At 35.4% G+C, this 26,734-nt stretch overlaps 2 protein-coding genes across 13 annotated transcripts in view; one reads left to right on the top strand and one right to left on the bottom strand.

Moving 5' to 3' along the window:
• Positions 1–26,734, bottom strand: part of ABI2 (abl interactor 2) — a 165,092-nt gene that overhangs the window by 3,446 nt on the left and 134,912 nt on the right. For 10 of the 12 annotated variants that reach the window (XM_027589793.2, XM_027589785.2, XM_027589792.2 and 7 more), the window contains 2 exons: positions 7,889–7,935; positions 4,718–5,505 (listed from right to left, as the gene is read on the bottom strand). The exons of 1 other annotated variant lie outside the window; for it this stretch is intronic. In XM_027589793.2, coding sequence (XP_027445594.2) covers positions 5,365–5,505; positions 7,889–7,935 — 188 coding nt within the window. In that variant the 3' untranslated portion in view covers positions 4,718–5,364. Of the gene's footprint in view, positions 1–4,717; positions 5,506–7,888; positions 7,936–26,734 lie in introns of those variants that run through there. One more of the 12 variants, XM_027589791.2, reaches the window with a different exon arrangement.
• Positions 1–26,734, top strand: part of RAPH1 (Ras association (RalGDS/AF-6) and pleckstrin homology domains 1) — a 91,634-nt gene that overhangs the window by 45,862 nt on the left and 19,038 nt on the right. Inside the window, 6 exon segments of the mRNA XM_035726620.1 lie at positions 19,155–19,232; positions 19,684–19,843; positions 21,219–21,340; positions 22,521–22,586; positions 23,908–24,051; positions 25,113–25,223. Coding sequence (XP_035582513.1) covers positions 19,155–19,232; positions 19,684–19,843; positions 21,219–21,340; positions 22,521–22,586; positions 23,908–24,051; positions 25,113–25,223 — 681 coding nt within the window.

Below are 26,734 nucleotides of genomic sequence, written 5' to 3'. Positions count from 1 at the left end.
TCCCCTGAACTCCGGGGTCACACATCCTATCTCTAATCAGTATCTCTATTTGGATGTCTAATAGGTAGCTCAAATTTAACTGGTCTAAAGCCAAAGCCCTGGTCTTTTCTCCCAAACTAACTCCTCCAAAGTCTTCTCCATCTCAGTTGATGGCTCTTCCATCCTTCCAGTGCATCAAACAAAATCCTTGGAGTCTTTGTCTGCTTCTCTTTTTCTTTCCATTCCCATTCCAGTGCAGCAGCAAATTCTGTTGCCTTTACCCTCAGAGTATATCCAGAATTTGATCACTTCTCACCACCTTCAGTGAGGACACCAAGCCAACATCATCTTGATGTAAATTTTTGCAATAGTCTCCCACCTGGTTATCCTATGTTTTACCTTCTCCGTAAGGGTCTACCATCCATACCAAAGCTAGAGTGGTCCTATTAAAAGTTAGTCAGATCTTGCCCCTCCTCTTTTCAAACCCAAAGACTTTGTATCTTACTATAAAACCAAAATCCCTGCGATGGCCTGCAGGTCCTTACAGGATTTGCTTTCCCATTACCTCTGCTTCTGTTTTCCTTTCTTTCCTCCTTCTCTTAACTTTCCCAGTCATACTGCCTCCTAGTTCTTTGCCAAACATCTGAGCCTAGTTAGAAAAGTTAGTTTGAGATTGGTACTGTTCCATCTTGGGGACATGGGTAAACTGCCCATCTAAAAATGAAATAATACTGTGGCTTATCTCTTTGTCTTGTTGCTCTCTGAAAGCGAACAGGGATAGGCACAGTACAGTTTCACATCAGGAAGAGTAAGTCTTTTTTCCCTGCCTTTCTCTTTCCTGACTTTTCTTGAAATACTGTGTTTTCAGGCACTTCACATATATTGTCTCATTTAAGCCTCCCACTATCCCTTTGGTAGGGGCATTTATTCCAAAGAAGAAATTAAGTAGGTCAAGTAACTGAGAATCCTGTATTTGAATTACGAAACTACATTTGCCTCCCAGTTTTTATCAGTATCTTAAAAATAAAGTGAAGCTGATTGTTAAAAAATGATTATTTCCTAAATGTTAAAGAATGTTTTAGTATAAAATATTTTCCGTGGATAAGCATAAAAATGGATTATGGAATAATTTCAGCATTCTTTTGAAGTCCATCAGTGATGTTCATCTAAGTTTTTAAATTGGAATTCAGTGTGGTTGAAATAAATTTTAATAAGGTCTCTTTGTATCTTAACCAATGCGAGATAAATGTTGCAGCTGATTTCCTGGCATTGTTATGGTACTTTTATTTATGTTAACTGATAAAGCAATAGTTTTCAATTAGGTAGAAGTTTGCAAATATAAATGGTAATTGCATATTATAAATTTTATATAAAATAGGGTTCACTGATAAAAGGTTAATGTTAGCACATTCATTTATATTTTCTGGTGAGATTTAAACTTTAATGATTCCTCTGAATTTGGAAATTTATACATGAAAATGTACTTTTAAAATGAAAATGCTTTTAAAAGCTATTATTGTAGGGGCCCTTGGGTGGCTCAGTCAGCTAAGCATCTGCCCTTGGCTCAGGTCATGATCCCAGGGTCCTGGGATCGAGCGCCATATCAGGCTCCCTGCTTAGGGAGCCTGCTTCTCCCTCTCCCTCTTCCATTCCCCCTGCTTATGCTCTCTCTCGTTCTGTCAAATAAATACAAAATCTTAAAAAAAAAACTATTGTAGTTTATGGCAGATTCAAAAGACTTTGTTGAATCTTTCTAATACTTGATGATTTTACTATAAATAATATGATAGGAAAATATTCCTTAGTATCTGAGCTACTAAAACTTTTGAATGTTATAATTGTTTTCCTCATATTTATAGTTTTTTCCTAAATGAAATCTTTCATGGATATACCATTATAACTTTTTGTGATATGCCAACAGCATATTATAGGTTCAGTGCAATAAATTCTTCCAGTTCCTTCACTTTTCAGAACTATTTCAAGAATTAATGTGTGCAGAAATTTTGAGGTAGTGAAAAGAAAATAAGCAGTTGTGTTTATTGTAGCACTGGGGTGGGGACCCCACTGGCATTTAAGTCCTAAATTATTCTTAGCAAACAACCTTTTGGTCTGAAGTATTAACTGGATAAGAACACAGGGCTTTCTCAAACTTTAAGAGGCCTACATATCTAAAAAGATTGGGATTATTAATTGACTTCTCAATTACCCCAGCTACATTTCTTTTAAAATTCTAATGGCTGTGTTGCTACATTTCACTGAAATTCACAGGTACCCATGTGGTGTTTAATTCCAGATTTCCCTGGCCTAGTGAGGTTAATAAATAGCAAAAAGAATGGGTATCAGATGAAAGAAGAGGTGAAGATTGAGTGAAAACCAGGGTGAAAGTCTAGTTCTCACTCATACTTTTCAAACATGCTACCCCAGTCGACATTGGCATATATGCCATGATGCTTGTTTTGTGTATTTCCTATTAATCTGTGTAATTTTTCATCTCTGAAGAAATAAAAGGTCTTCGTTATTTGATTTTAGGTCTGTTTTGTTTTTCTTTTTATTTTCTGTGGTGGAGGGCTGGTAAAGGACCTTTTTTTGAAAAGAATAAAAATGGATTCATCTGTTTTTCAAATGAATAAGGACTATAAAATATAAAAAATAATTTTTTAAAAATTTAAATATTTTATTATTTGACAGAGAGACAGCGAGAGAGGGAACACAGGCAGGGGGAGTGGGAGAGGGAGAAGCGGGCTTCCTGCTGAGCAGGGAGCCCGACGCGGGGCTCTCTCCCAGGATCCTGTGATCATGACCTGAGCCGAAGACAGACACTTAATGATGGAGCCACCCAGGTGTCCCTAAAAAAAATTTTTTTTAAGATTTTATTTATTTGAGAGAGAGAGAGAACATGAGCGGGGTGAGGGGCAGAGGGAGAAGCACGCTGAGCAGGGAACCCGATGATGATGCAGGGCTGGATCCCGGGACTCCCAGGATCATGACCTGAGCCGAAGGCAGACACTTAGCTAACTGAGCCACCTAGGTGCCTAAAAGAAATAATTTTAAAAAGAATTCAGACATTTACTGGCTATATAACGGCTAGTAAATAGGAGAGAAGGGAAAAAAGGGGGGGAAAAATAGAAAAATAATATCCCCTACTATATTGAGCGCTTATTCTGATTCTGTGTTAGGCATTGTGCTTAACAACGTGCTAAATCTGCAGTGTCTTGTGGAATAGATTCCATTACCTCCATTTTCACAATGGAAGGAACTTAGGCAGAGAGTGACTAAGTTCCCCAGGATTTGAACCCTGGCAGTCTGGTTTTAGAGCTCATATTGCAATACCATGCTGCTTCATCACAGAATTGTAGGAGAATCAAGACAAGGCTAGACTGGCCAGTGCTCTTAGATCCAGACCTAGAGACAGAACTACAAGGGCGGAAGAAAAAGGGCAAAGAGATTTATGCAGTAACATCCCCATCTTGTGGTGTTTTAGTATATTCCTACACATATTGTTAAAATTTAACAATTCTATAAACTAGCTCTGATTTAAATGAATTGAGGCTTAAATGAAATTCAGATGAGGGCTGCTGGTTTCCCACTTTTGTAATAATAGTAATGTTATTCACTTAATTCTTATGGCAACTTTTGGAGAAAATGCTGTTATCACTATTTTACACATGAGAAAACAGGTTAAATGTAAGCCTAGAGTCACATTGCCAGTAAATGGCTGAGCTGAGGCTCAAACTCAGTCCCTCCAGCCCTAACGTCTGCGTTCTTTACCATCAGTGCTGTGCTCATTTTTAGTATTTGTGAAAAATGCACACGTCAGTAAAGGCTGAATGTAAATCTGTTTTATTGAAACACTAATGTGTATTCACAGACCACTTCATTTTTCCAGTTGTAATCTAAAGTGTTAGCTATCAAGAGGATGTGTTTTATTTTGTTCTTTGGTATAAGGCCATTTCTTGATTACGTTTTAGCTCCAGTGTGAGATCAGTGCTTTTCTATACACCTGCCATCCCCTACCCCCTTACATCAGCACAAGATTCTGGTTTGTAAGTGGTACTTGATTCTAACGTGTTACAGATTCAGTTCAAGAAAATGGTGATCCATCAGTAACTTTGCAGAGACTTCTGGAGTTTTTGAGGGATTGTTGGAGAATTTGATAGCTTGATAATGAACAAAAGTCTTTGGAACTGTACATGTTTAGAGCAAAATTGATGTGTAGAATTGATCCCCAGATTCATTTTGAGGTAAAAATTAGATTTGGGGGAGATTTTTTTTTTTTGTAGAAAAGTATTTAAATATTTTGTGGAAATGGAACCTAATATTAAATAAACTGTTTATATCATCCCATAATTCCTTTCCATCTTTAAGAATGTAACAGCATTTAATCTTTGCACCTGTACTGTTTCTACTGTTTTTGTCACTTTGCCTACCTTCATTTTTGGTGACGATGTGTTGAGTTTTAATAACTAATGTTCCATCATACTGTTTAATAACATGGTCTATAGGCAGTCATTTTTTTTTTGAAATTAACCAATAAGCATTTGGAAATATGGGAGTTTGTGTGAGGTTGAGTCTACGGAGAATAGATTAAAAAAAAAAAACTTGTTTTAAAATAGTATGAAACTTCCAAGAAATGGAAAGAATAGTACAAAGAACTCATGAAACTCATTACTCAGATTCACTGATTTTTAGCATTTTGCAACATTTGCTTTGTTCTTTCTATATATACATTATCAAGGGGTTAGGATCATTTAGTTCTTTTTTATTTTTGCATAATATAATGAAAGATGCATGCAACTTTTCATTACTGTTTTGTTTCAACAGTTCATTTCAGTGATCGTTGTCTCTTCTTGCATGATAATGAGACTGGACCTTTTCCACCTCCTTTACCTATCATTTTCTTCCTTCCTGCATTTTCACAGCATGCTATTTCTCTGAGATGTTCCAGCAAGCAGGCCAAGCATCATATTGACTTCACAGAAGAGCAGGCTGAGCTGACAGCTGTAAGTTCTGTAAACATGTCCATGGGACTACTTAAATAGCAGTGAAGAAGAATGCATTCTTTAGAACTCCTGATGATGAAACCTGATAAACCTCAGGTTTTTTTAATAAAAATTAAACCAATTTTAAAAATAAATGAGCAGAAAACAAATGCGGAACTGTATGATACAGTACCATTGAATATTAATACTTATGGTAAGATCATATAGGTGGTAGCATATCTGATATAGAGAAATTGTGTATCGGAGCCTAAAACCACATGCTTTCTTTTCTATTCTGAAGCTAAGGGCTTTTGTAAATTTCTTAAGCTATTTACAAATTTAGCTGTTCTTCAGAATGGCATTATCAAGTAGAATGACTCTTCTACACTGATGCTTCACCGAAAACCTAATTTCTTTCTTCAAAAATGTATCCTCTGGTCAGTGTTGACAAATCTGGATGCTTCAGAGCTGTCCTGTTCCTCATGGTAGCCACTAGCCACTGTGGCTGTTGAGCACGTGTAATGTGGTTAATCCAAATTGAGAGGTGCTATAAAGATAAAATACAGCATGAATTTCAAAGACTTAGTATTTAAAAAATGTAAATATCTCTTTAATATTTTTTATTGATTACTTTGTGAAATTATACTATTTTGGATATTTTCAGGTAAATAAAAGATACTAATGTTTATTTTGCCTTTTTCTTTTTAATATGGTTACTAAAAAATTTTATATTTGTGTATTGTATTCAGTTGGACGGTGCTGCTTCAGAATCATCTATGAAGCATAAAAAGCCCCCAAGTTCCTGACCCCCACCCTGCTGAATCAGATTCCCTTTGACCCTCCTTCCTTCCTTTGCCTGGTAATAACCCAGTAACCCAGTGAATTGGTTTCACAATCTACTAATGGGTTATATCTGGCATAGTGAAAAACACTTTCCTTACCTCACCTTCGGCCCCTCCCTTACACTCTTCAGTATCAGCCATGCTTGCTCTAACACTTGCATTGTCATCTGCTTATTTCACTTCCTAATCCTTTCAGTCCTGGTACTCCCATTTTATAACAATTTAAATCACTATCTTTGTCCCAAATGAAATTCATACATAATCTAACCTACCAACGTATCTACTTTTTAAAATGAATTTAATGCTCTAATACCCATGATAGAGGAGAATAACCAAAAAGTGATTTATAATATAATAATGTATTTCAATTTTTAAATGTTTGGCCACCACTGTAGTAAAAGACACGATGACATAATCATACACCCACTTATAATTTGGGTTTAAGACAAGTGAAAAGATCAGAAGTCATTTTTTACAGGATAGAGAAAGCAGAAATATGGGTGGGCCTAGAACTAAAACATATTGTGACAAATAATAGCAGACAAAACATACCTGTATATGGTAATAGAAAAAGAAAAAAAGCCTTAAACAAAATAGGGATAATGTGCTGAGACAATTTATAGACTCAAACAAAAGAAAATGGGGAAGTATAAAATTTTTACAAATGAATCTTATGTATAATTTTTTTTAAGATTTTATTTATTGAGAGAGAAAGAGGGCGCCTGGGTGGCTCAGTTGGTTAAGTGACTGCCTTCAGTTCAGGTCATGATCCTGGAGTCCCAGGATCGAGTCCCACATCGGGCTCCCTGCTCAGCGGGGGAGTCTGCTTCTCCCTCTGACCTTCCCCCCTCTCATGCTCTCTATCTCATTCTCTCTCTCAAATAAATAAATAAAATCTTTAAAAAAAGAGAGAGAGAGAAAGAGCATGAGTGAGGGGGTGGTGCATAGGGAGAAGCAGAGTCCCCACTGAGCAGGGAGCCCGATGCAGGACTAGATCCCAGGACCCTGGGATCATGACCTGAGCCAAAGGCAGCCACTTTAACCGACTGAGCCACCCAGGCGCCCAAGTCTTATGTATAATTGTGACAAAACCATTCCCTATCTTATAACTTTGGATGAGGCCATGATAAAATGATTTTGATATTTCTTTTTACAGTTTAGATTTCTCATTGTGCTGTAACTATTTTAAATAAGACATAGTAATTTGGAATATTTTTAAACCATCTTTATTAATAAAGCTCAGGAATTCTTGCATTTTAGGTCTTTTCATTAACTTAGTAATATCTGTTATTCTGTGAAAAAGAATTTCACATGTCTCCTGTCATTTACTTGCATGTGACAGAATGCACATTGATGCTGCCAGTTTTGGTGTTGGCAGCTCTTCAAGCTGGGTTTCTATTGGTGAAATGATTTTCCAACATAATAACTCTTGGTAAATTCTGGACAAAAACTGCAGGCTTCCCTAAATTTGTTTTACAGGGCAAATAGCATTCTTGGAAAAGTCAAGATTTAATATTCATTATTAAATTCAATATTCAAATCGTACAGAAATACATCATATTTAAAATACACCATACATTTAAATGGAGTTAGGTTCTAAGCTCAGATTGTGTTATGAACAGCATTTCCCATCTATGTGATTTTTCCATATAAAGACAATAAAGTTCATGTGTGATGTGGGACTTTTGTTGCTATCACATGACATTGTTCCATACTGCAGGGCATCCAGCATTTCTCATTCTCTCCTAATAAATACCAATGACACCCCCCTCCTCTTCATTGTGACAGCCCAAAATATCCCCATTTTTTGAAATGTCACCTTGAAGGCAGTACTACCTCCTTTCAGAACCTCTGATATCCCTATATGCTCTCTGTCTCTGCCTCCCACTGCACCCCCAGCTGCTTCTTACACATCTTCCAGGACTCTAAGCTTTTTCAGAAATACTTACCCTGAGCCCCTGATTCTGCGTTAGCCCCTGTACCTCCTACTTGCTTCCATACCACTTAACACATTGTATTGTAGTTGTCAGTTAATCTCCCTATTAGACTCTAAACTTTGTTAGAGCAAGGAATGCCTATCCTGGTCACCTTTGCATCTCCAGTGCCTTGCATGGTTCCAGGCTTAAAGTTGAAACCTGTGGAAAGTGGAAGAGAGAAAGAAAATAAGCTAATAAACCAGTGAAATGGATTAAAAATAAGCCACTGACTTTGTGTTGTTAGTGGTGAATGAAAGAAAATATAAGAAGGCCCTATTTAAATGAAGTGATGTGCATTTTTGTTATCAGCAACATGTTCCAAGACAGAAGGTTGATTTAAGGACATGCCCAAACCACTGTGTCCTTTGCTTTTCTCAGTCCTCCAGCTGCACACCACTCTTCTCATCCCTCTTGCATCTTTCTCCAGTAACAAATTCTCCCGACACCCTGGCCCCCTTTCTGAGGAATTCTAGAGCAACGTATGACTGGCACCATTAGGGGAAGATAAATAAAGTAAGGCATTTATTGAAGGAAGGAGTTTGCTGCTTGTGGTTTCTACGTTTTCATTTTTTCTGCTACAAATACCTGTAGCTTAGGTGGAGGAAACATGCAGGCCTGGCTTCCCTCCCTGCTAGTGAGTAAGCCGTGAATAGCTACCTGACTGTCCCACACAAAATAATTTATCGTCTTGTTCAGTTATTGTATATGGTCTCATTTTTTTAGATGTGGATTACTTTTGGTACACTAGCTATAATAATATAATTATCTCCCTTTTATTTTAGGCTGTTTAACCCTTTTAATATTTTTAAATGGATAACTTCTACTTCTGAGTCTTTAAACAAATACAGTTAGATATCATTGTTTCTTGCTGATAGATCATGGATTTTTTTTTTTTTTTTTAGTGATTTGAAGTCTTGAGGTGATCTGAGTTTGAGGAGTGATTGAGTAAATCTTATAAGATTTTTAAGTTTAAACTTGAATTTAATGTCTAGAATTATATTTACCAAAAAAAGTTTGTTTTCATGGCCTGAAGCATTTTTTTTTTTTATAGAATTTAAGTATTTTACTTATTTGGGGGATCTTCTTCTGAGAAACTAATCTTTGAGTAAGATAAAGGAAACGAGCAGGTTTTTTATAAATTATTTTCTATGTATTTTACATATTTGTGTAAGAATACACTTGTTCCCATTACATGTGAATAGCAAAAAATGAATGGGAATAAGAGCAAAAAAAGTTAAAGTTGCTCTTTTTAATTGTCCTTCCCAGTTTTCTCCCTGGTCTTAGCTGATTGTTAACCTCAAATTAAATTGAAGTTTTAGAAATTTCTCTTGCCTCTTGTCTTTTGGATAAGCCAACTAATCTTTACCTTCCGGAGGATTATACCATTAGGTAAATGAGGACCTAGAGATAATTGTCTCTGTTGTTGTTATTGTTTGACCCTGTTAGTGTGGATCTTGATGAATATGTCCAATTTTTTTTAACCTTAGTTTTTTTTCTTTGTTTTGGGCTTTTTTTTTTTTTTTTTGCAGGAGTGGGTGAAAAGGGCAGGTATGCTTATAATTCATCTTGTATTTAAAAACAAAAAAAATACATAGGCAATGAAATACTATATAGTAAACTCAACATACTGTAGATATGAGCAAAGATTAATATTCTTTAACAGTGTTTCTGATCTTGAAGTAGTATGTTTTATTATCTGTGACAGTGAACAGAAAAAGAGTGGGTACTGCTCTAATATTTCTTTCCAAAGAACTTTTTTCTTAAGAATAACTTGATATATAGCTAGATATATAAAATATAATGTCGTAGAATATTTTCTATAACCACTCAGCTGCACCAGTGTATTTTACTTTTTTAAGACTTATTTAATAATTTTATTTTAGGTGGAGGGGAGGGGCAGAGGGTGAGGGAAAGAGAGTCCCAAGCAGACTCCATACTGAGCACAGAGCCCATGTGGAGGCTCAGTCCCACAGCCCTGAGATCAGGACCCCAACCAAAACCAAGAGTAGGATGCTCAACCGAATGCGCCACCCTGCACCCCGCCAATGTGTTGTTTTAAATGGTGGTTAGTAATTACACAGCATTAAAAAATAGATGCTAATTCAGAATTATTTAGGGACAGGAAGTCTAAATTACATTTATATGGAAACAGCTCTGATTTATACTCTTGTGAGTTTAAATACATTTGCATAAACTACCTTGAACATGTTACTAAAAAGTTATTAAGGGGAAAGAGGATAGTTAGGGCCTTTGTTATTCACAAATCATTTTTATGAAAATATATTAATTGCTTGAATCAGTTTAAAGGAACTATAATATTTTGTTCATGTCATTTTTTTCTATGTAAGTCCTTTACTGTGCAATATAATCTTACTAGTATTCTGATATAATGAGTGAATAAATAAGATTTTACTGAAAACAGGTGATATCCATTAGGCAAAATATTTATGGACATTTTTTCTCTTGGTGTAGCTGTCATTGAATTGATCAGAAATACTTGCAGAGTCTTTAAAAATGTTTTTAAAAGTCTTATTCTGTTTTCACAAGAATATACTACTTAAAGCTATATAGGTCTTTATAGGCTTTGATTAGAGGAAGGAATATGTTTAGTTATTGGTCTTCGACACCTATTTGTCTGTGCTGTGCGCACAGTACTCACAAACATTGCCCTAGAAGACAAGCTGGCTCTGTGATCTATGCAGTGCATGATCCATTTTTGCAGAGTGAGGGACTGGCACGAGTCAGCTAGGGCGTGCCTATTGGCATAGAGGGTGTCTGTCTCCCAATCCTTTTCTTTCTTTTTGTTTTTTGTTGTTTTTTTTTTTTTTTAAGTTTTCTTATGGACACATTTCACTGTAGGAAAAAGACGTGAGATTAATGATAGAGAATCATTCTTGTCTACTTTATATTTTAAACACACAAAACCTCCACTGACTTCTGTTGCCTTTTTTGTTTTTCTCTCTCTTTTTCTGCACAAGCACTCCTATCTGGACAGGGAAACCTCCCTTCTTCTGAGAAACATTGCAGGAAAACCTTCTCATTTGCTGACCAAGGTGATACTTCTTCTTTCCACCTGCATGTAAATATTTATTGTCTTTCAGGTAGAATATAATTTCTGGTTTTGATTGTGTTCTCAGATTTCTCAGATTGTGCTTTCTTATTTCAGCATCTTTGTTGTTATTTTTTTTCTTACTGAAGGTAATTATTTACTGATCTTAATGACTTAAGATATAATGACTTAATATTCTACCCTCAATATCAGAAAATATTGAAAATATTGTAAATACCTGCCCATCTTCCTGTATGTTGCACTTTTTCTAGTTTAACATTTCACTTCATTTTAAAGTCTAAAAACTGCTTTAATTTTAACTTTTATTACTAGAAGTTATCTATCCATGCTGTTTCTTTAACAAATTTTGTTTTCTAATTCTTGTTTATATTATAAACACACTGTTTAATTAAAACATTTATTTATATAAACAGAATCTTACTTTACATTAGCTTAATCAAATTGGAAGAGAAGGCTGCAATTTTAATTTCTCAATTCTCTGCCCTAAGAATGGTTTGAATCAGTCTAACTGGATTTTCATTGGGCTAATATTTTAGATCAATTTAAAATCCTTTAGCCATTGTCATTATTAACTAAGGAATAACAGAATAGGGAAGCTGAAGAGATTTTAACCTCCTTTATAGTCATGTTTTTATTTCATTATCTTATTTAAATAATGTTAAATTCAAGAATATCAGACTTGGTTATAGATAGTTTCTTTGGAATATGATGGTGATTATGGGTAATGTCTCTATTACTGTGTATGAGGGTTTTTTTAATTAACCTTTTAAATTTGTGAAAGGGGGTAATAAGGCTGTAATTAAAATCTCCATGAGAAGCAGCTCAAAGAGAAGACCCAAGAGTCATCAGTAAAACCCTTTCTCTTGCTTGAGTTTCTCTTTAAAGTAGATCTAGGAATAGGGTAGAAACAATTTAAGATTAGGGAAATGTAGAAGTCTAAGTGGATAATAGCCATATTTTACTTTAGAACCACAGCAAAGTTCTTTCCTTTTCCTCAGCTCCTCCTCTGTTCACTCTCTCTTTGCCTGCAATCTACACTTATAACTTCAAATAGGATCTCTGTTCTAGATCAGATCTCTCTACCTAAGAGCAACATATTTCCAGGTCGCTATCAGGTATTTCTTGGAAGATTACCAGCATTTTACCAGCACCTCCAGTCCCACAGATCTCTAGCTACACTCACCCTGCTGCCTCATGATTTATATCCTTCTTTTGACATTGCTGTTTCTGTTCAGAATGCTATGACTTTCCTGGTTACCAAGGTGTGAGCCTTCTACCCTCCATGCTGCCTTTCTTCTTCTCAGTTATTATCTTAAAGCTCTAGTGGAGAATTTGCAGGATTAAGTTCACCCATCCATTTTGTTCCCATTGCCAGCACCCTAAAATAGGCTCCTAATCTCTTATCAGCTACCACACTGCTCTCTTCATTCTTGCCTCTCCTTCCTCCAGTCCATTTTGTACACTGCTCTCAAATGTAATATTTTACCCTTTCCATTGTTTATTTACTGAACAAATATTTGTTGTATCATGTATTATCCTGGGGCTGGGATTATAACTTTGTATAAAATGGACATATACCCCCTCCCTCAGGAGCTCACAGTCTGCTTGGGAAGATAGATAAAAAATATTAATAAGCAAGTATAAACAAATTCTAAATCATGTTAAGTGCTATGGAGGAAGCAAAGGTAAAGCATTAGAGAATACTGGGGAGAGTATTGGGAGTACATTTCCTTTAGATGATAAGCTCAGAAAAGGCCCTTCTAAGGGGGCGCCATTTAACCTAAAGATTGAAGGATGAAAAGCCAGCTTGAGGGTGCAGGTTAGTGTTCCCTGTAGGTAGGCCCAGGGAGAAGAGTTTGGCAGGTTTGAGAAGCTAAAAAAAGGCTATGTTGCTGGAGCCACAGTAGTTGAATGAAGACAGGAGTGAGTGTCTTGATTTGAGTTTGGAGAAGTAGTCAGGAACCAGATTATTCAAGGCATGCTGAGGAGTTTGTATTTTTTCCTAAATGTAGCGGCAAACTGTTGAAGAGAATAACTTCGTCCATTCAACAGGTATTTCCTGAATACCTACTATGTTCACAACCCTGGAGATGTAGCAGGGAACAATACAAAGTTCCTACCACAGGGAGAGTTAGTCTGTGCAAGTTATGGATAAATGCAGTCCATAACTTCTCTTCTCCCTGTGCCCATGAGACAGTGGTGCCAACTGCAGCGTCAGAGCCACCTCTGCTTGCATCTGCTCTTCTCCCATTACCCAAGTGTCAGAGTTGCTGGTGTGTGTAGCCAACGTCTGGCTCCAGCTTCCTCCTACATACTACCCTGCTTACATACAAGAAATTTGAGCAGGAATGTGATTCACTCGTGTAGAACCTAAACATTTAGGCTGGAATGGGGCGTGGAGTCAGGGAGGTAGCAGAAATTCCTAGATAACCCAAGCTGCAGGAGCCTCTCAGTGTCAATGCCGTCAATACCAGAGCACTTGGCTGTTTTGAAACAAAAATGGGTTTACACATCTTGCATGCCCCCATGTGGCAGTCTGGCTCCCCTTACCCAAAAAGCATGGTACCCCAGTTACCCACCTCTGATACACACTTTTCCAAACTAAGATATTGTAACACCCAGTAATTAGTACACAGTAGAATGAACATAGTAGCACTGTGCCAAAGCAGCAAAAGAATGTTTTGTTTTATTTGTGTTTTTTTTTCCATCATAAATCCAGTTGTCACTATACCACTGTTAATGAAATAACTATCCCACATACAGCTCTGAGCTGGGAACATCTGCAAAAATTATGCCAACCAGTTTTTCTAGGAATGGCATTAGTTCCATAAATGGGTGCAGTGGGCAAAGGACATATTGCTGATCTGATGCCGTTAAATCTCTGGGTACTGTTCTAAATGGCTTCCCTAACCTCTTCATCTAACAGTGCATTTTTTGTCACTCTTCACTCCTCTACCCTGCTTTATTTTTTTCTGTAGAACTTATCCCTGACTGACTAACCACACATCTATTTCTTTATTGTCTTGTCTCTTATTAAAGGTAAGCTCCTTGAAAGCAGGAACTCTATCCCCTGCAGTCAGACCCAAGCCTGCACAGTCTCAACAAACATCTGTCACAGAATGGTCCTTTAGTGACCTTCAAGAACTGTTGTAATGCTAACCACCATTTTTCTTTGCTTCAGAGAAGTTATAAAAGTGCTATTATATTACTATAAGTCTTTCATTTTTGACAATTAGTTTTTACTTACTGCTAGTGGAGAGAGCAAGTAGTTAGTCATTGGGTAACTGCCTGTTTGATCTTAGAAAGATTAGTCTTTCTGAGCCTTAATCAGTACAATGTATATAATAGTGATATTTGCCTTGCATTATTGAGAATTAAATGCGATGCCATGTGTAACCACGCCTCTTAGTGTGTGGCAAGTTTTAGGTGTTCAGTTGATGTTAGTTCTCTTCTCAGTGAAAGTCTATCAATGTCAGGGAAGTAAAGTAGTTTGTTACTGTTATTATTGTGGCTCTAAGTAATTTTCTAGAGTAGAGCATTTCATGGGTGGTGAACTTACCACTCCAAGTTTTCTTTGAACCTTTTTTTTTTTTAAGATTTATTTATTCATTCATTTGAAAGAGAGAGAATGAGAGAGAGAGAGAGGCCACATGAGAGTGGGGAGGGTCAGAGGGAGAAGCAGACTCCCTGCTGAGCAGGGAGTCCGATGCGGGACTCGATCCAGGGACTCCAGGATCACGACCCGAGCCGAAGGCAGCCGCCCAACCAACTGAGCCACCCAGGCGCCCTCTTTGAACCTTTTTAAATTTATCTAATTTTTTTATTGCTGTAAAGTGTGAAATAAACTAGATCCTAAAGAAACTGCTAATTCCTTTTGAGCCCCTTAATTTCAACTGGATTTGTTCTGAACCTACAAAGCCTTAATAATTTTTTTAGTTGAAGGAATTCACTGGCCATCTCTTAGCAACTGTCACTCTTCCTGTCAGTATTCTAATTTTTACACTCAAGAGAATGTTTTAACACTTTGTAACCACAGCATTGCCTTTCATTTAATCATAAGATCTTCACTGAGTTTTTGTTCTTTATGTAAATTTGAGGAGGCTTGGCATTTGATGGTTATTGATAGCCGCACAGGAGTTTTTTAGGTAGAAAATGGGTTGTCTTTTGCTCTTTTAAGAGACATGGTAGAGGAGAAAGTTCTTATATGTGTAAGATATCTTTTACTTACGTTGAGGATAGCTGTGGGACAAACGTGAAGAAAGGGATAGTCAGAAGATAAGGGGGCAGAAGGCTTAAGACCGAGGTGGTCTGTATTAGCAAAAAGAGGAGAACATGAGATGAATAAAGCTTTGTTCATTGTATTGAAATTAGGCTGCAGACATTGAACATAGATTTACATTGCCTCTATAAGTAAAGTATCAGATGTCTTCTTCCTGTAGAGTCTAATCACATCAGCAAAGATGTATTGATCTTTCCTATATTGCATACTTTATGAGCTTAAAACAATTTCTTCCTCCCCCTAGGTTGTAATGGTTAAAAGTAAAGATATGAATATACTATGGAAATGTGGGTAAAAATCAAACCTTCTCAGGAAGAGGTTATGGAAGCATAAAATACTATGAATCTTGCAATTTGATATAAGTATTTTAATTTTCAGTTTTGCTCCAGTGATGATATTCAGACTCTAAAAGTAAGAGGTATCTTGATCAGTTGTTTCTTCAAAAAGCTTCTACCAAGGATCATCCTTGTTAATAAACTGGGGAAGAATAAACTAAAATTTGCCTAGGTTGAAATTAAGCACAGAGCTCCTAAATTTGAATTTTATACAGTTTTAAAACAGATCAATTTAGGTAGTTATTAAAGAGTAGTATTTTGAGCAAATGGAAGAGCTAAATTTGGATGTTAAAGTTAAAATAGCCCCACCTAGGTGCTTTACAAAAAGATGGTTTCTTATTGATGGCTAGGAAATCTAATTTGTTTAACGTATGTTAAATGGTTGCACTGAATCTCTTGTTTCTTTTATCCTTTCTTCCACTGTGTCAATATTTTCCTGTTAGCCTGTAGAACAGAAACTTGGTTTAAACTAATCTTACAATTAAACGACTTTTTATATCAGTCCTTCAAAAGATAGCGCTGGTTGTGTTCTGTTGTATTTGGCAAATAATATCACACTAAAATGGGAGTATGAAAATACTATTTTTATATTTATAACCAATATCAGAATGTAATATTTAAATTTGTATATTCTTTTTTAAAATAAACTTTATTTTTTTAGAGCAGTTTTAGATTCACAGTAAATTTGAGGGGAAGGTACAAAGATTTCCCTTATACTACCTGCCCCCACACATGTATAGCCTCCCTATAATCAATATCTCCCACCAGAGTGGTACATTTGATACAACTGATGAACTTTGTTGACACATCATTATCACCCCGAGTCCATAGTTTCCATTAGGGTTCCCGCTTCATGTTGTACATCCCGTGGATTTCAACAAATGTGTTAAGGACATGCATGTATCTACCATTGTAGTATCATACAGAATAGCTTCACTCTTACAAAAGTGCTGTGTTCCACCTGTTCATCCCTCCTTCTCCCCAGCCCCTAGCAACCACTAATCTTTTTACCTTCTCCGTAGTTTTGCCTTTTTTAGAATGTCATTGTTGGAATCATACAGTATGCAGCCTTTTCAGATTGGCTTCATTCACTTAGTAATATGCATTTAAGTTTCCTCAATGTCTTTGCATGGCTTGGTCATTTCTTTTTAGCCCTGAGTAATATTCCATTGGCTGGATGTAGCACAGTTTACCCATTCACCTACTGAAGGCTATCTGGGTTGCTTCTAAGTTTTAGCAATTATAAATAATGCTGCTAATAAAAATATAAATAAATAATGCTGCTAGAAGCAGCTGGGTGTAGATTTTTGGATGGAAGTAATGCTCCTTAGTATCTACCCAAATGAAATTTGGGTAGATACTAAGGAGCATTACCTGATCATATTGTAAGAGCATGTTTAGTTTTATAAGAACCCACCACACTATCTTCCAAAGTGGCTCTACCATTTTGCATTCCCACCAGCAATGTATGTGAGTTCTTGTTGATCCTCTACTTCACCAGCATTTGATGTTTTCAGTGCTTTGGATTTTGGCCATTTTAATAGGCTATATAGTGATAATCTCGTTTTAATTTGGTGTTCCCTAAAGACATATGATATTGAGCATCTTTTCATGGGCTTATTTGCTATCTGTGTATCTTCTTTGGTGAGTTGTCTGTTCATGTCTTTTAGAACACCCATTTTTTTACTGGATTGTTCATTTTCTTCAGTTTTTTTTTTAACTTCTGCAGAATAATTATAATGTTATAAAAGAATTTGGCCTTTTAGAAGTTCATGTTTATATTCCAAATACACAAAGCATTGATTTTATGTATCAGTCTTTCCTTATCAGACTTTGAGATTTTTAAATTTGCTTTTCAGAGACATGAAGTAAAACTTGAAAATATGCCTTGGTAAATTTTTCCTCTCTGTAACAGTCATTCATACTAATACAAAGATGTAGCAAATGAGCCATGAGAAACAGAAGATCATTATCCCATTGAGAAAACATTCATAAAGTTCCTGCTTCCCTCTTTCTCTTCCAAAAAAACCTGTCAGCTGGTTTCATGAAACCACTGGGAAATGGTAGTATTCAAAATTCCTTTCTAGAGTATGTGCTATACTCATCAAAAACACAAGGTTTGGTAATTTAACTAACAATGATTTGTTTATCTAAGACACATTATTCCAGAAACTGAGAGCTTTAATGACAGTAGTGTAGTTTTCTCATTGTATAGCCTGCATTAAAAAGAAAAAAGTAACTTATTAAAATAAAAAAATTACTTAGGCAACATATTTTATAATTATGTTTATTTGCATAAAGGCAGGGACACAATGATTTGATCTTATAATCAAATGACTATATAATAGTCTAAGAATCAAGTCTTATCTTACCCCCTTCATTGTTAAAATAAAGTTCTTTGTTCTCTAATTGGGTTTACAGATAGTATTTCCACACCTTGGTTATTATGTTAATTCACTGGCTCCTTTCATTGAAAAGGATCCGATTTCTGGCAAACAAACCCACTGTCTTCTCTAACTACTGTTTTCTCTGTTCTACAGAGTAGTAACTACTAAGCTTGAAATGAGGGAAGATAGCCTAGAGAATGAAATGGATGGTTTTTAATCATAATCCAGAGCAGATAAAATTGGCTGATATAACTAGGTCTTTCTTTTGTTTTAAGTCTTATATTAAATATAGGAATATATAAGATGGCAGTGTATATTTTCCTTAGATATTTTCCAGAGTAATCAAAAGCTTAGAGTTAGAAAGTAATCCTTCATAAAAAGCGAAGATTTACTTACATGAGTTTTTTTCAACTGGAGATTAAGGCTACAGTGTACAATGGCCTATTGCTGGAAAGTACAGGTAAGTACCTATATTACAATACTATATGTTATTTTAGGAAAAAATAAATGGTGTGACTATAATTATAGTTCTTGATAATTTTATTACTACTTATAATTAAATTTTATAAAGAAGTCACTAGAAATTAAATATTTGGAAAATTATATTTAGCATTTTAAGAATTTCATCAGTGAATTAATAGAAACAAATTTGAGTTTACTAACATGAGACATTGATTATATTGTGTACTTTGCAAAACAGAATGAAACCTAGAGTATAATGCATCCTCCTTTGTTTGCATTGGTATATTGATGAGAACATGCCTATATTTTTTATTAAGGATTTTTATGTGGTTGCAAAGAAATAGGTACTGTCTTTTGCTGTTTTATGGTAATGATACATTTTCAGTATAACAGAACAAAACATTAGTATGCAAAAGATTGCCCATACTTCGGAGGCGGGTATAAATTCAGAGTCAAGGGACTGTGCAGGTATGGCAAACTGGCAGGCCAGCACAGAGCCCATTATACACTCCTGTTTCTTCTGTCTGAAATTCATCTGCTTCAGATTGACAGAATCAAACTCATTAATTTGCTATATCACAGATTTCTTTTTCTCTAGAAGATGGAAGATGGAATCTGGTCTCTTAATATAAGAGATCTTAAAGTTTGCATCTTAAAACTGTTCCTTTGTGTACTATGTCTGTTCTCACTTTGTTAACAGGGTTATTTTTTAAATGTGCTCTATATAAGTATGTGAAGTTATAGTCTTACTGAAATTCAATACTGGCAACATCCTTAAGATAAAAAGAGTTCAAAAATTCTCATTATTTTAGCATTAGTTTATCTGCAGTGCTTTGTGTTCACAGGAAGAACAGGCAGCAAAATTGAAAGCTGAGAAGATCAGAGTTGCCCTGGAGAAAATTAAAGAGGCACAAGTGAAAAAGGTGATATTTGGGCTTTTTCTTCATTTGGGATTTTTTTTATCAGTTTTTTTCTGTCAGATTTATAAAGAATTGCCTTGTTTATATAACATACCTTAAAGATACAGAGAAGTAGAGGGACATTTCTTCCTAATATATTTTTCATATATGTTTTTTATAGATAAAATGTTATTATAAAGAAATAACTTTGTTTTAAATTTTCCTAAAAGAGTAAAACAAAATAGTCTTATTATAATCTTATCTGTTATTATAATTTTAAAAATGCTTTCAATTTGTTTAGGTAGGTTATTTGATACCTAATTTTAGAATATCCTTCTTGCATAATAGTCATTTTTTGTGTTTTAATTTATATTTAACTAAGAACAACATTACTCAGAAGATGACTTGATATTGGAAGAAATTTCTAGAATGCCTCATTTTGGTTTGTATTTAATTTCCTTTTTACCTGTTATAGTTGGTGATTAGAGTCCACATGTCTGATGATAGTTCTAAAACAATGATGGTGGATGAGAGGCAGACAGTGAGACAAGTGCTGGATAACCTAATGGACAAATCCCACTGCGGTTATAGTTTAGACTGGTCGCTGGTAGAAACCATCTCTGAATTACAAATGGGTTAGTAATCTAATTGCTTTATTTACTTTTTAATTTCTATGCAATCCTAACCGTTTTCATGTTAACTAAAGCACTTTGAGTCATCTTTTTTTTCCTATATATAGCCTTAGCTTTTTACGTTATCTTTTTTTTCTCCAAGTATTTTGAGATTGCTTTGGATACAAGATCATTCCCAGTTCACTTCAGATCGTCTTATGGCTAAAACTGTTTGTTTTTTTTTTTTAAGTAACAAGATACTTTTTCCCTTCAAATAACTGCATAGACAGACACATTTACTAAGACCATTCTATTTATTCATATTTGTTCTGAATTTCTTATACCAGCATTTGACTTTTAGGGAAAACATAAAGCCTATCTTTTTTATTTTTAGCTAGACGTACTAAATCTTAATTTCCTATGATTTATAGTTTAGTGTGGTGTTTTCTAATTTTAAAAATTCCTAATTTTTAACGCCATCATTGACTCTAAAAAAAGTTTTCTTCTTATAGTGTTGTGTGATTATAGCACCGGGCAATTGTTATTTTATTAGGTATTATTTAATCAGTAATCAATTTTAACTTTATATTTTAATTTAAAAAGTATTTGCATTTCTCTTAGTACCGATTTAAATATTTCACTTTGGTTTCCAGAGAAATAAAAATTTGATAACCCTTTTGTCAGAACGCACAAACATAGCCCCCTAAACATAAGTTATTAGTTTATTAATGTGTATAAAAGGTATTCTAATAATACTCATAACTATTCTTAGAGAATTAGAAAGGTCTGAGTTCATAGATGTGGCATCATGATACACAGAAAATGTCTGGATACTAATTTTTGGAATATGTCCGTGGCTGTAGGTTAAAGACCCATATATATAATATTTCTCTACTACCTTTTATGTAATTGGCTACAGTCTTTTTTTTTTTTTTTTTTTTAGAGAGAGAGAAAGAGCATGAGCTGGGGGAGAGGGAGAAGAAGCAGACTTTCCGCTGAGCAGGGAGCTGGAGGGAGGGGCTCGATCCCAGGAGCTGACACCATGACCTGAGCTGAAGGCAGATGCTTAACTGGCTGAGCCACCCAGGCACCCCTGGTTTTTGTTTTTTCAAGGGTGGATGGGAAAAGGCTGAAGGCTGAGGAAAACCTAACAGAAGACCTAGATTTTAGTCCTAATTCTTCCATGTAGCAGTTGTGTGACTTTGCTGAAGTCAGTTGACACAGTGGGCATGTTTCCTTATTTGAAAATAGAGGGAAGACTAGATCATTTCTAAGGGCCAAGAGCTATAATGTCAAGTAAAATTCTGTGGTTCTGCTTGGAATTACTTCACAAGGTTTCATGTCTTTGATGCAGTTCTGATGAATACTAACAAAGTACTGATATTTTATCTTGGGACAGAGAGAATCTTTGAAGACCACGAAAACTTGGTTGAAAATCTTCTTAATTGGACAAGAGATAGCCAAAACAAGCTTGTATTTATGGAACGTATAGAAAAATATGCACTTTTCAAAAACCCACAGGTGAGGCCAAATATCTTACAGAGATCATGATTTCTAAATGTTCATATTATTCTATTACTTTTAAGTTAATAGAGCTAAAAAACTGGCAACCACCTGGTTGGAGCATTGTGATTGCAAAACCCCACGGGAGCATTTACTATGGGAGTAGTAACTGCTTCCATTTACTACTTCCACTGAGGTGGAAAGTCCTCTGGGGCCCAGGTGTCAGGCCTCAAAGAGATTACCAGTCACCCAGAGCCAGATGGAGTGAGCCCTTGGGGCAGCAGAAGTAACTCCAGGGAGTTACCAGGTTTCTGCTTTTTGTAATCCAGAGCTGTTGAATTCAGCTATTTACTTGGTGAGCTTCTCTTCCATCAAAGAAGAGTACTTACATATTTAAGTTCTCTACTTTCTCCATTTATCCAGTTGACACTTTAATATTTTTTTTTAATTTCAATAACCTTGATTATAAATGGTTCCACTTTTAATATATGTTACCTTGATTTATTTGGCATCTTTGTTTATTCCAGAATAATGTTTGAGTTAATAATTCATAATACACAAATATTTTATAAAAATCAGTAGGTGAGAGAAGTAGTAGTAATGAAAAAGAGTAGTGTTAAAAGTATTAAATATCCTTCAGACAGCTTAATCATGACACATCTTTACTGGATATTATTAGTGAATAATACACATTTGGGAATACCAATAGATTTTTTTATAGGTGATTGCAAAAAAGTTTTTTATAAGGCTAATTGAATTCAGATTTTAGTTGAGGCAAGTGATATTATGATAATGTCAGAGAATTGGATTTCTTCTTTCAAAGCCAGAACATAAATTTTCTGCATCTGGGTCAGTTAAGCTTAGCATATTTTAAGGAAATTTACCTTACTCATTGTACTTAATTTGTAAACCTTTCAGGTCCTTTCATTAGTTGTACATAACATTGTGGTATCATCCCAGGATTTGGGGGAGGGCAGTTTATGAAATATTTCAAGATAATGGCTAAAGTAAGGAGAAGGCCAGCATTAAGCATTTTAGCAATGATGCTCAGGCACAAGTTAATGTTCAAAGCAGTATTCCTGTCATTCTCTACAGGCAGACACAGTTGCTATATCTCTAGAAGAAATCATATATGCACCTGTGCCAAGGGAATAATAGGGTGGGTTTATCTTTAACTTTCATTTATTTATTTTTCCAGAATTACCTTCTGGGGAAAAAGGAAACCGCTGAGATGGCAGATAGAAACAAAGAAGTGCTATTAGAGGTATGACTCTTCACTCCCCCCACCCCCTTTTTTCCTGCACATTACAATATTAAAATATTAAGCACCTTTTTTGAAGTCAAGTATGTCAGTGCTATATATTCATAATTACACTTGTAACTAGAGAAGCCTATATTCCTCCATAGCCTGAGGGGGAGAGTTCAGCTGTGTGAATGTTAGGCCACTGAAGAACCTCTTAAAAACTGTTATTTTGCCAAGTAATATATTAGTGGACTAAAAGGAGTCATGAGCTGTTAGGAGCAGACAAGTGGGGAAAAAGGCTGCTCAATGAAGGACATGATTGTGGTGCTTTATCTGCTCACCTAGAGAGAAATTTGAATATACTGGTTATTTACAAAATATTTCAAGCCTTAGCTTTAACTCAATTAAAAAAATTATGATCATTTTATACACACACACACACACACACACACACACAAACACACATCCCCTTATTTTAATAAAACAAATTCAAACATAATTCAGTTTTTAGGTTTTTGGCCTTTGCTGATTTTAGAGAACTAAAATCAAAGAAGTTAGTATGTTTGAAAACCAGAATAAATTCTTAGCAATAAGGCAGGAAGATGAAGATCAGCACTCAGCTTTTCATAGTGATAATAGCTACAATTAAAAATCCTCTTTGTAATTCATGGTTTCTCTGTACTTTGGGAAGAGAGAAGTTAATTTAGGCTCAAAATGTCCTATGTTAACATTTAGTGAGGATTTCTATTTTTCTCTTGCCAAATACATGATTGATTTTTTAATTACATTTTTATCTAAGTACAGACATTAGAATTCATAATTTTGAGTTTGTTTACATTCCTTTCAACCTAGTTTTAAATATTTAAAAAATAAATGTCCTCTTTGTTTTAGAATCATATAAATTGATAGTTTTTAAATTGTGAGTATTTACTCACTTAGCATGTTGCTTTTTAAAACAAATTTGGTTTGACAGCTAATCTAAATGTGTTGTTAATTTGGAGAAAAATAAAGTCTAATGCTTACGTTAACTGACACTTTTACTAAATTTAGTGTTACTGTGCTGTACAGATGCATTTAAATCCTGTTGTATGCAGCTCAGTTGACAATTCAATTTAGATTCTTCAAAACAATGTTAGGTAAAAGTTCATAGGGATTGCCATAGTAGTTTCAAAATGAATCTATATGTTTAGAATACAAAGTTCTAATTGAGGTAATATTAGTAGTGTGGCCTTAATACCAAAGCCATTTTGGTATAATTACAGTATGAACTTCACAGGAGTAAACACAATTTTGTTCTGAGAATCCAAAGATCACATCTTTCCAAATCATCTTCTTATTTTAGGAATGTTTTTGTGGAAGTTCTGTAACTGTACCAGAAATTGAAGGAGTCCTGTGGTTGAAAGATGATGGCAAAAAGTCCTGGAAAAAGCGTTATTTTCTCTTGCGAGCATCTGGTATCTACTATGTCCCTAAAGGAAAAGCAAAGGTGTGTCCCCTCTGCTGACTTTTGAGCTTCCTCATTATGACAGTTAATTTGTAGTAAGTATGCTGACAAGGTGAATCCAGGCTCTGATTTGTTTCAACTCTTTTTTTGTTTTTTAAAGATTTTATTTATTTGGCATAGAGTAAGAGAGAAAGAGCACAAGCAGGGGGAGCAGCAGGCAGAGGGAGAAGCAGGCTCCCTGCTGAGCAAGGAGCCCGATGTGGGACTCGATCCCAGGACCCTGGGATCATGACCTGAGCCAAAGGCAGCTGCTTAACCGACTGAGCCACCCAGGCGTCCCTTGTTTCAGCTGTTGTAGGACACACAGAATATTGCTTTGCTTTGTTTATTGATCTATTATAAAGAAGAAGAAACCTGGACGTGTTCACTCTCTGGTCATTCATTGGGCCCATTTCAGTTCTCTTGCCACATTTGAAGTCATACTTTTATTTATTATTTTCAGAACTTCTGTCAGAGTAGTTTTTGCTTGTTATTGTTTGGGGAGAATAGCTTTCTGGGATTATAGGTATTTCAGCCTTTCTTGGATAATATGCTCCTGCTGAGGGTCCCCTTGGTAGCTGCCACTTTTGTGCTTAGTGGGGGCCCTCACTATTTTAAACTCCTTAGAGCATCCTCTCATCTAGGCTTTACCACCCTCCCGAGAGGCATATTTTGTTTCCTCTATTTAAGGTGAGGAAACCCTGACTTGAGAATCATTGTACTTGAGATACGCATTATGAGCACCAAACTACATGATGTTTTTTTCCAGAGCTCTACTATATACTATATTTGATATGCTGTATTATATTTAAAGTCTCCTTAAAATGCCACCCTTTCCAAGCAAGTCTGTGTTCATTGTGAATGGCAGACAGAAATGGACTGCTTTTTTGTTGTATCCTGGGTTAAAGAAGGAACATTGAGAATGTCACTGTCTTGTCAACTGCAAAATAGATTGGTTTCCACTTTGTAAAGTTTTTATTCTCAACTAGAAACTATTACCAGGTATGGTATTTGCTTGTTTATACATTATTGTTAAGTCAGTCTTTTTGGTGTTTTTATCTTAGGTCTCTCGGGAACTGGTATGCTTTCTCCAACTGGATCATGTCAATGTTTATTATGGACAGGACTACCGGAACAAATACAAAGCACCTACAGATTATTGTCTAGTGCTAAAGGTAAACACATTCCCTTTTTAGGAATTTTAATTGATGTTAGACATAGAATGAGTTATTGGACATTTTAGAATGGTTTGTATCTCTATCAAGTATACTGTTTTTGCTTTTCCTATAGGCTTTTAAAGGAATGGTGAAGAATGGTAAGGAAAAGAAGTATGTGCTTACACCACAGCTGACCTCTAGCTACATAGCCCTAATTAGATTGATGCTACTGTTAAAGACAACATTTTAAAATTCAAGATAATTATGGAAATGATTAAGTTTTTCTCATTGGCTCTATTTTAGTCACCTCTTGGTAACTACTTAGGTCTATATGTTTATATCATTGTTTGATTTTGCTTTTCTCTGAGAGTTATCAGTTGGGTTTGGGGTTTTGGGTGGAGTTTTTGATTGCTCTGATAAAAATAAAAATACCATTGTAATGGTGCCCCTTTATTAAATAAACCTTTTTTGGAGAATACCACTATATCCTTTAGGTTAACAGCAGCAAATAATTTTCTAAAAGTCATTACGAAGTAGCTTAATCTGGCAGTTTTGAAAATGAAGTCCAAGCTCCCCTGGGAGTTCCTGAAACTCTGTCAAGGCGTCTGTGAGTCAAAATTATTATTCCAGTAATGCTGAGATGTTATTTGCCTCTTACACTCTCATTCTCTCATAAACGTATAAGGGAGTTTTCTAAGAGATTACATGATATGATGATATCTTTGCTCTCTTGTGTAGTGGAACAAATACTTGTATATTCTCATATTTTAAATTTTTCTTAGTTTTAATCTTCTTAGATGGTAAATATCAATAGACATCAATATATATGAAAGTTATTTGGGGGGGATCCTCATAACATGAAGACAGCAAGAGTTGGTTGTTTCAGTGGTTCAGAGTTGTCCATAAGAACCGAAATTCTTTCCTTCTTTCCCTGTTCTTCCATCTTCTGCATATCAGCTTATCCTCAGGCTGGCTCACCTCACAGTTACAGATGACCACTGCAGTTGTAGGCATCACATGGAGGATGGATCCATGCAATGGATTTAGCAAAATCCAGCAGAAGATGGCTGTTTCTCCCTATATTTGTTTCTTTCCAGCAGAAGAAGACGGACTATTTCTCCCCGTACTTGTCTCTCTCAAGTGGGAGGAAATATTTCCCAGGAGCTACCTCCTGAGTCCTCCTCTTGAGAGTCATTGGCCTGAGTACATGCCCACTTTTTTTTTAAATTATTTTTTAAATTGAAGCATAATTAACATAGTGTTATAGTAGTTTCAGGTATATAATGTAATGATTCATACAATTTATACATTGCTCATCAAGATAAATGTGTACCCTTCATCTCTTTTATTTCACGCACCCCCCCCGACCCTGTCCGTGCTAGTCACCAGTTCTTTGTATCTGAGTCTAGTTTTTTGTCTTTTTTTTTCCTTTGTTCATTTGCTTTGTTTCTTAAATTTCACAGATGAGTGAAATCATACGATATTTGTCTTTCTTACTGACTTATATCACTTAAAATTATATACTCTAG

This window comes from Zalophus californianus, chromosome 3, assembly GCF_009762305.2.
Source record: "Zalophus californianus isolate mZalCal1 chromosome 3, mZalCal1.pri.v2, whole genome shotgun sequence".
Classification (NCBI taxonomy): domain Eukaryota; kingdom Metazoa; phylum Chordata; class Mammalia; order Carnivora; family Otariidae; genus Zalophus; species Zalophus californianus.
This window is presented reverse-complemented; position numbering and strand designations above follow the sequence as displayed.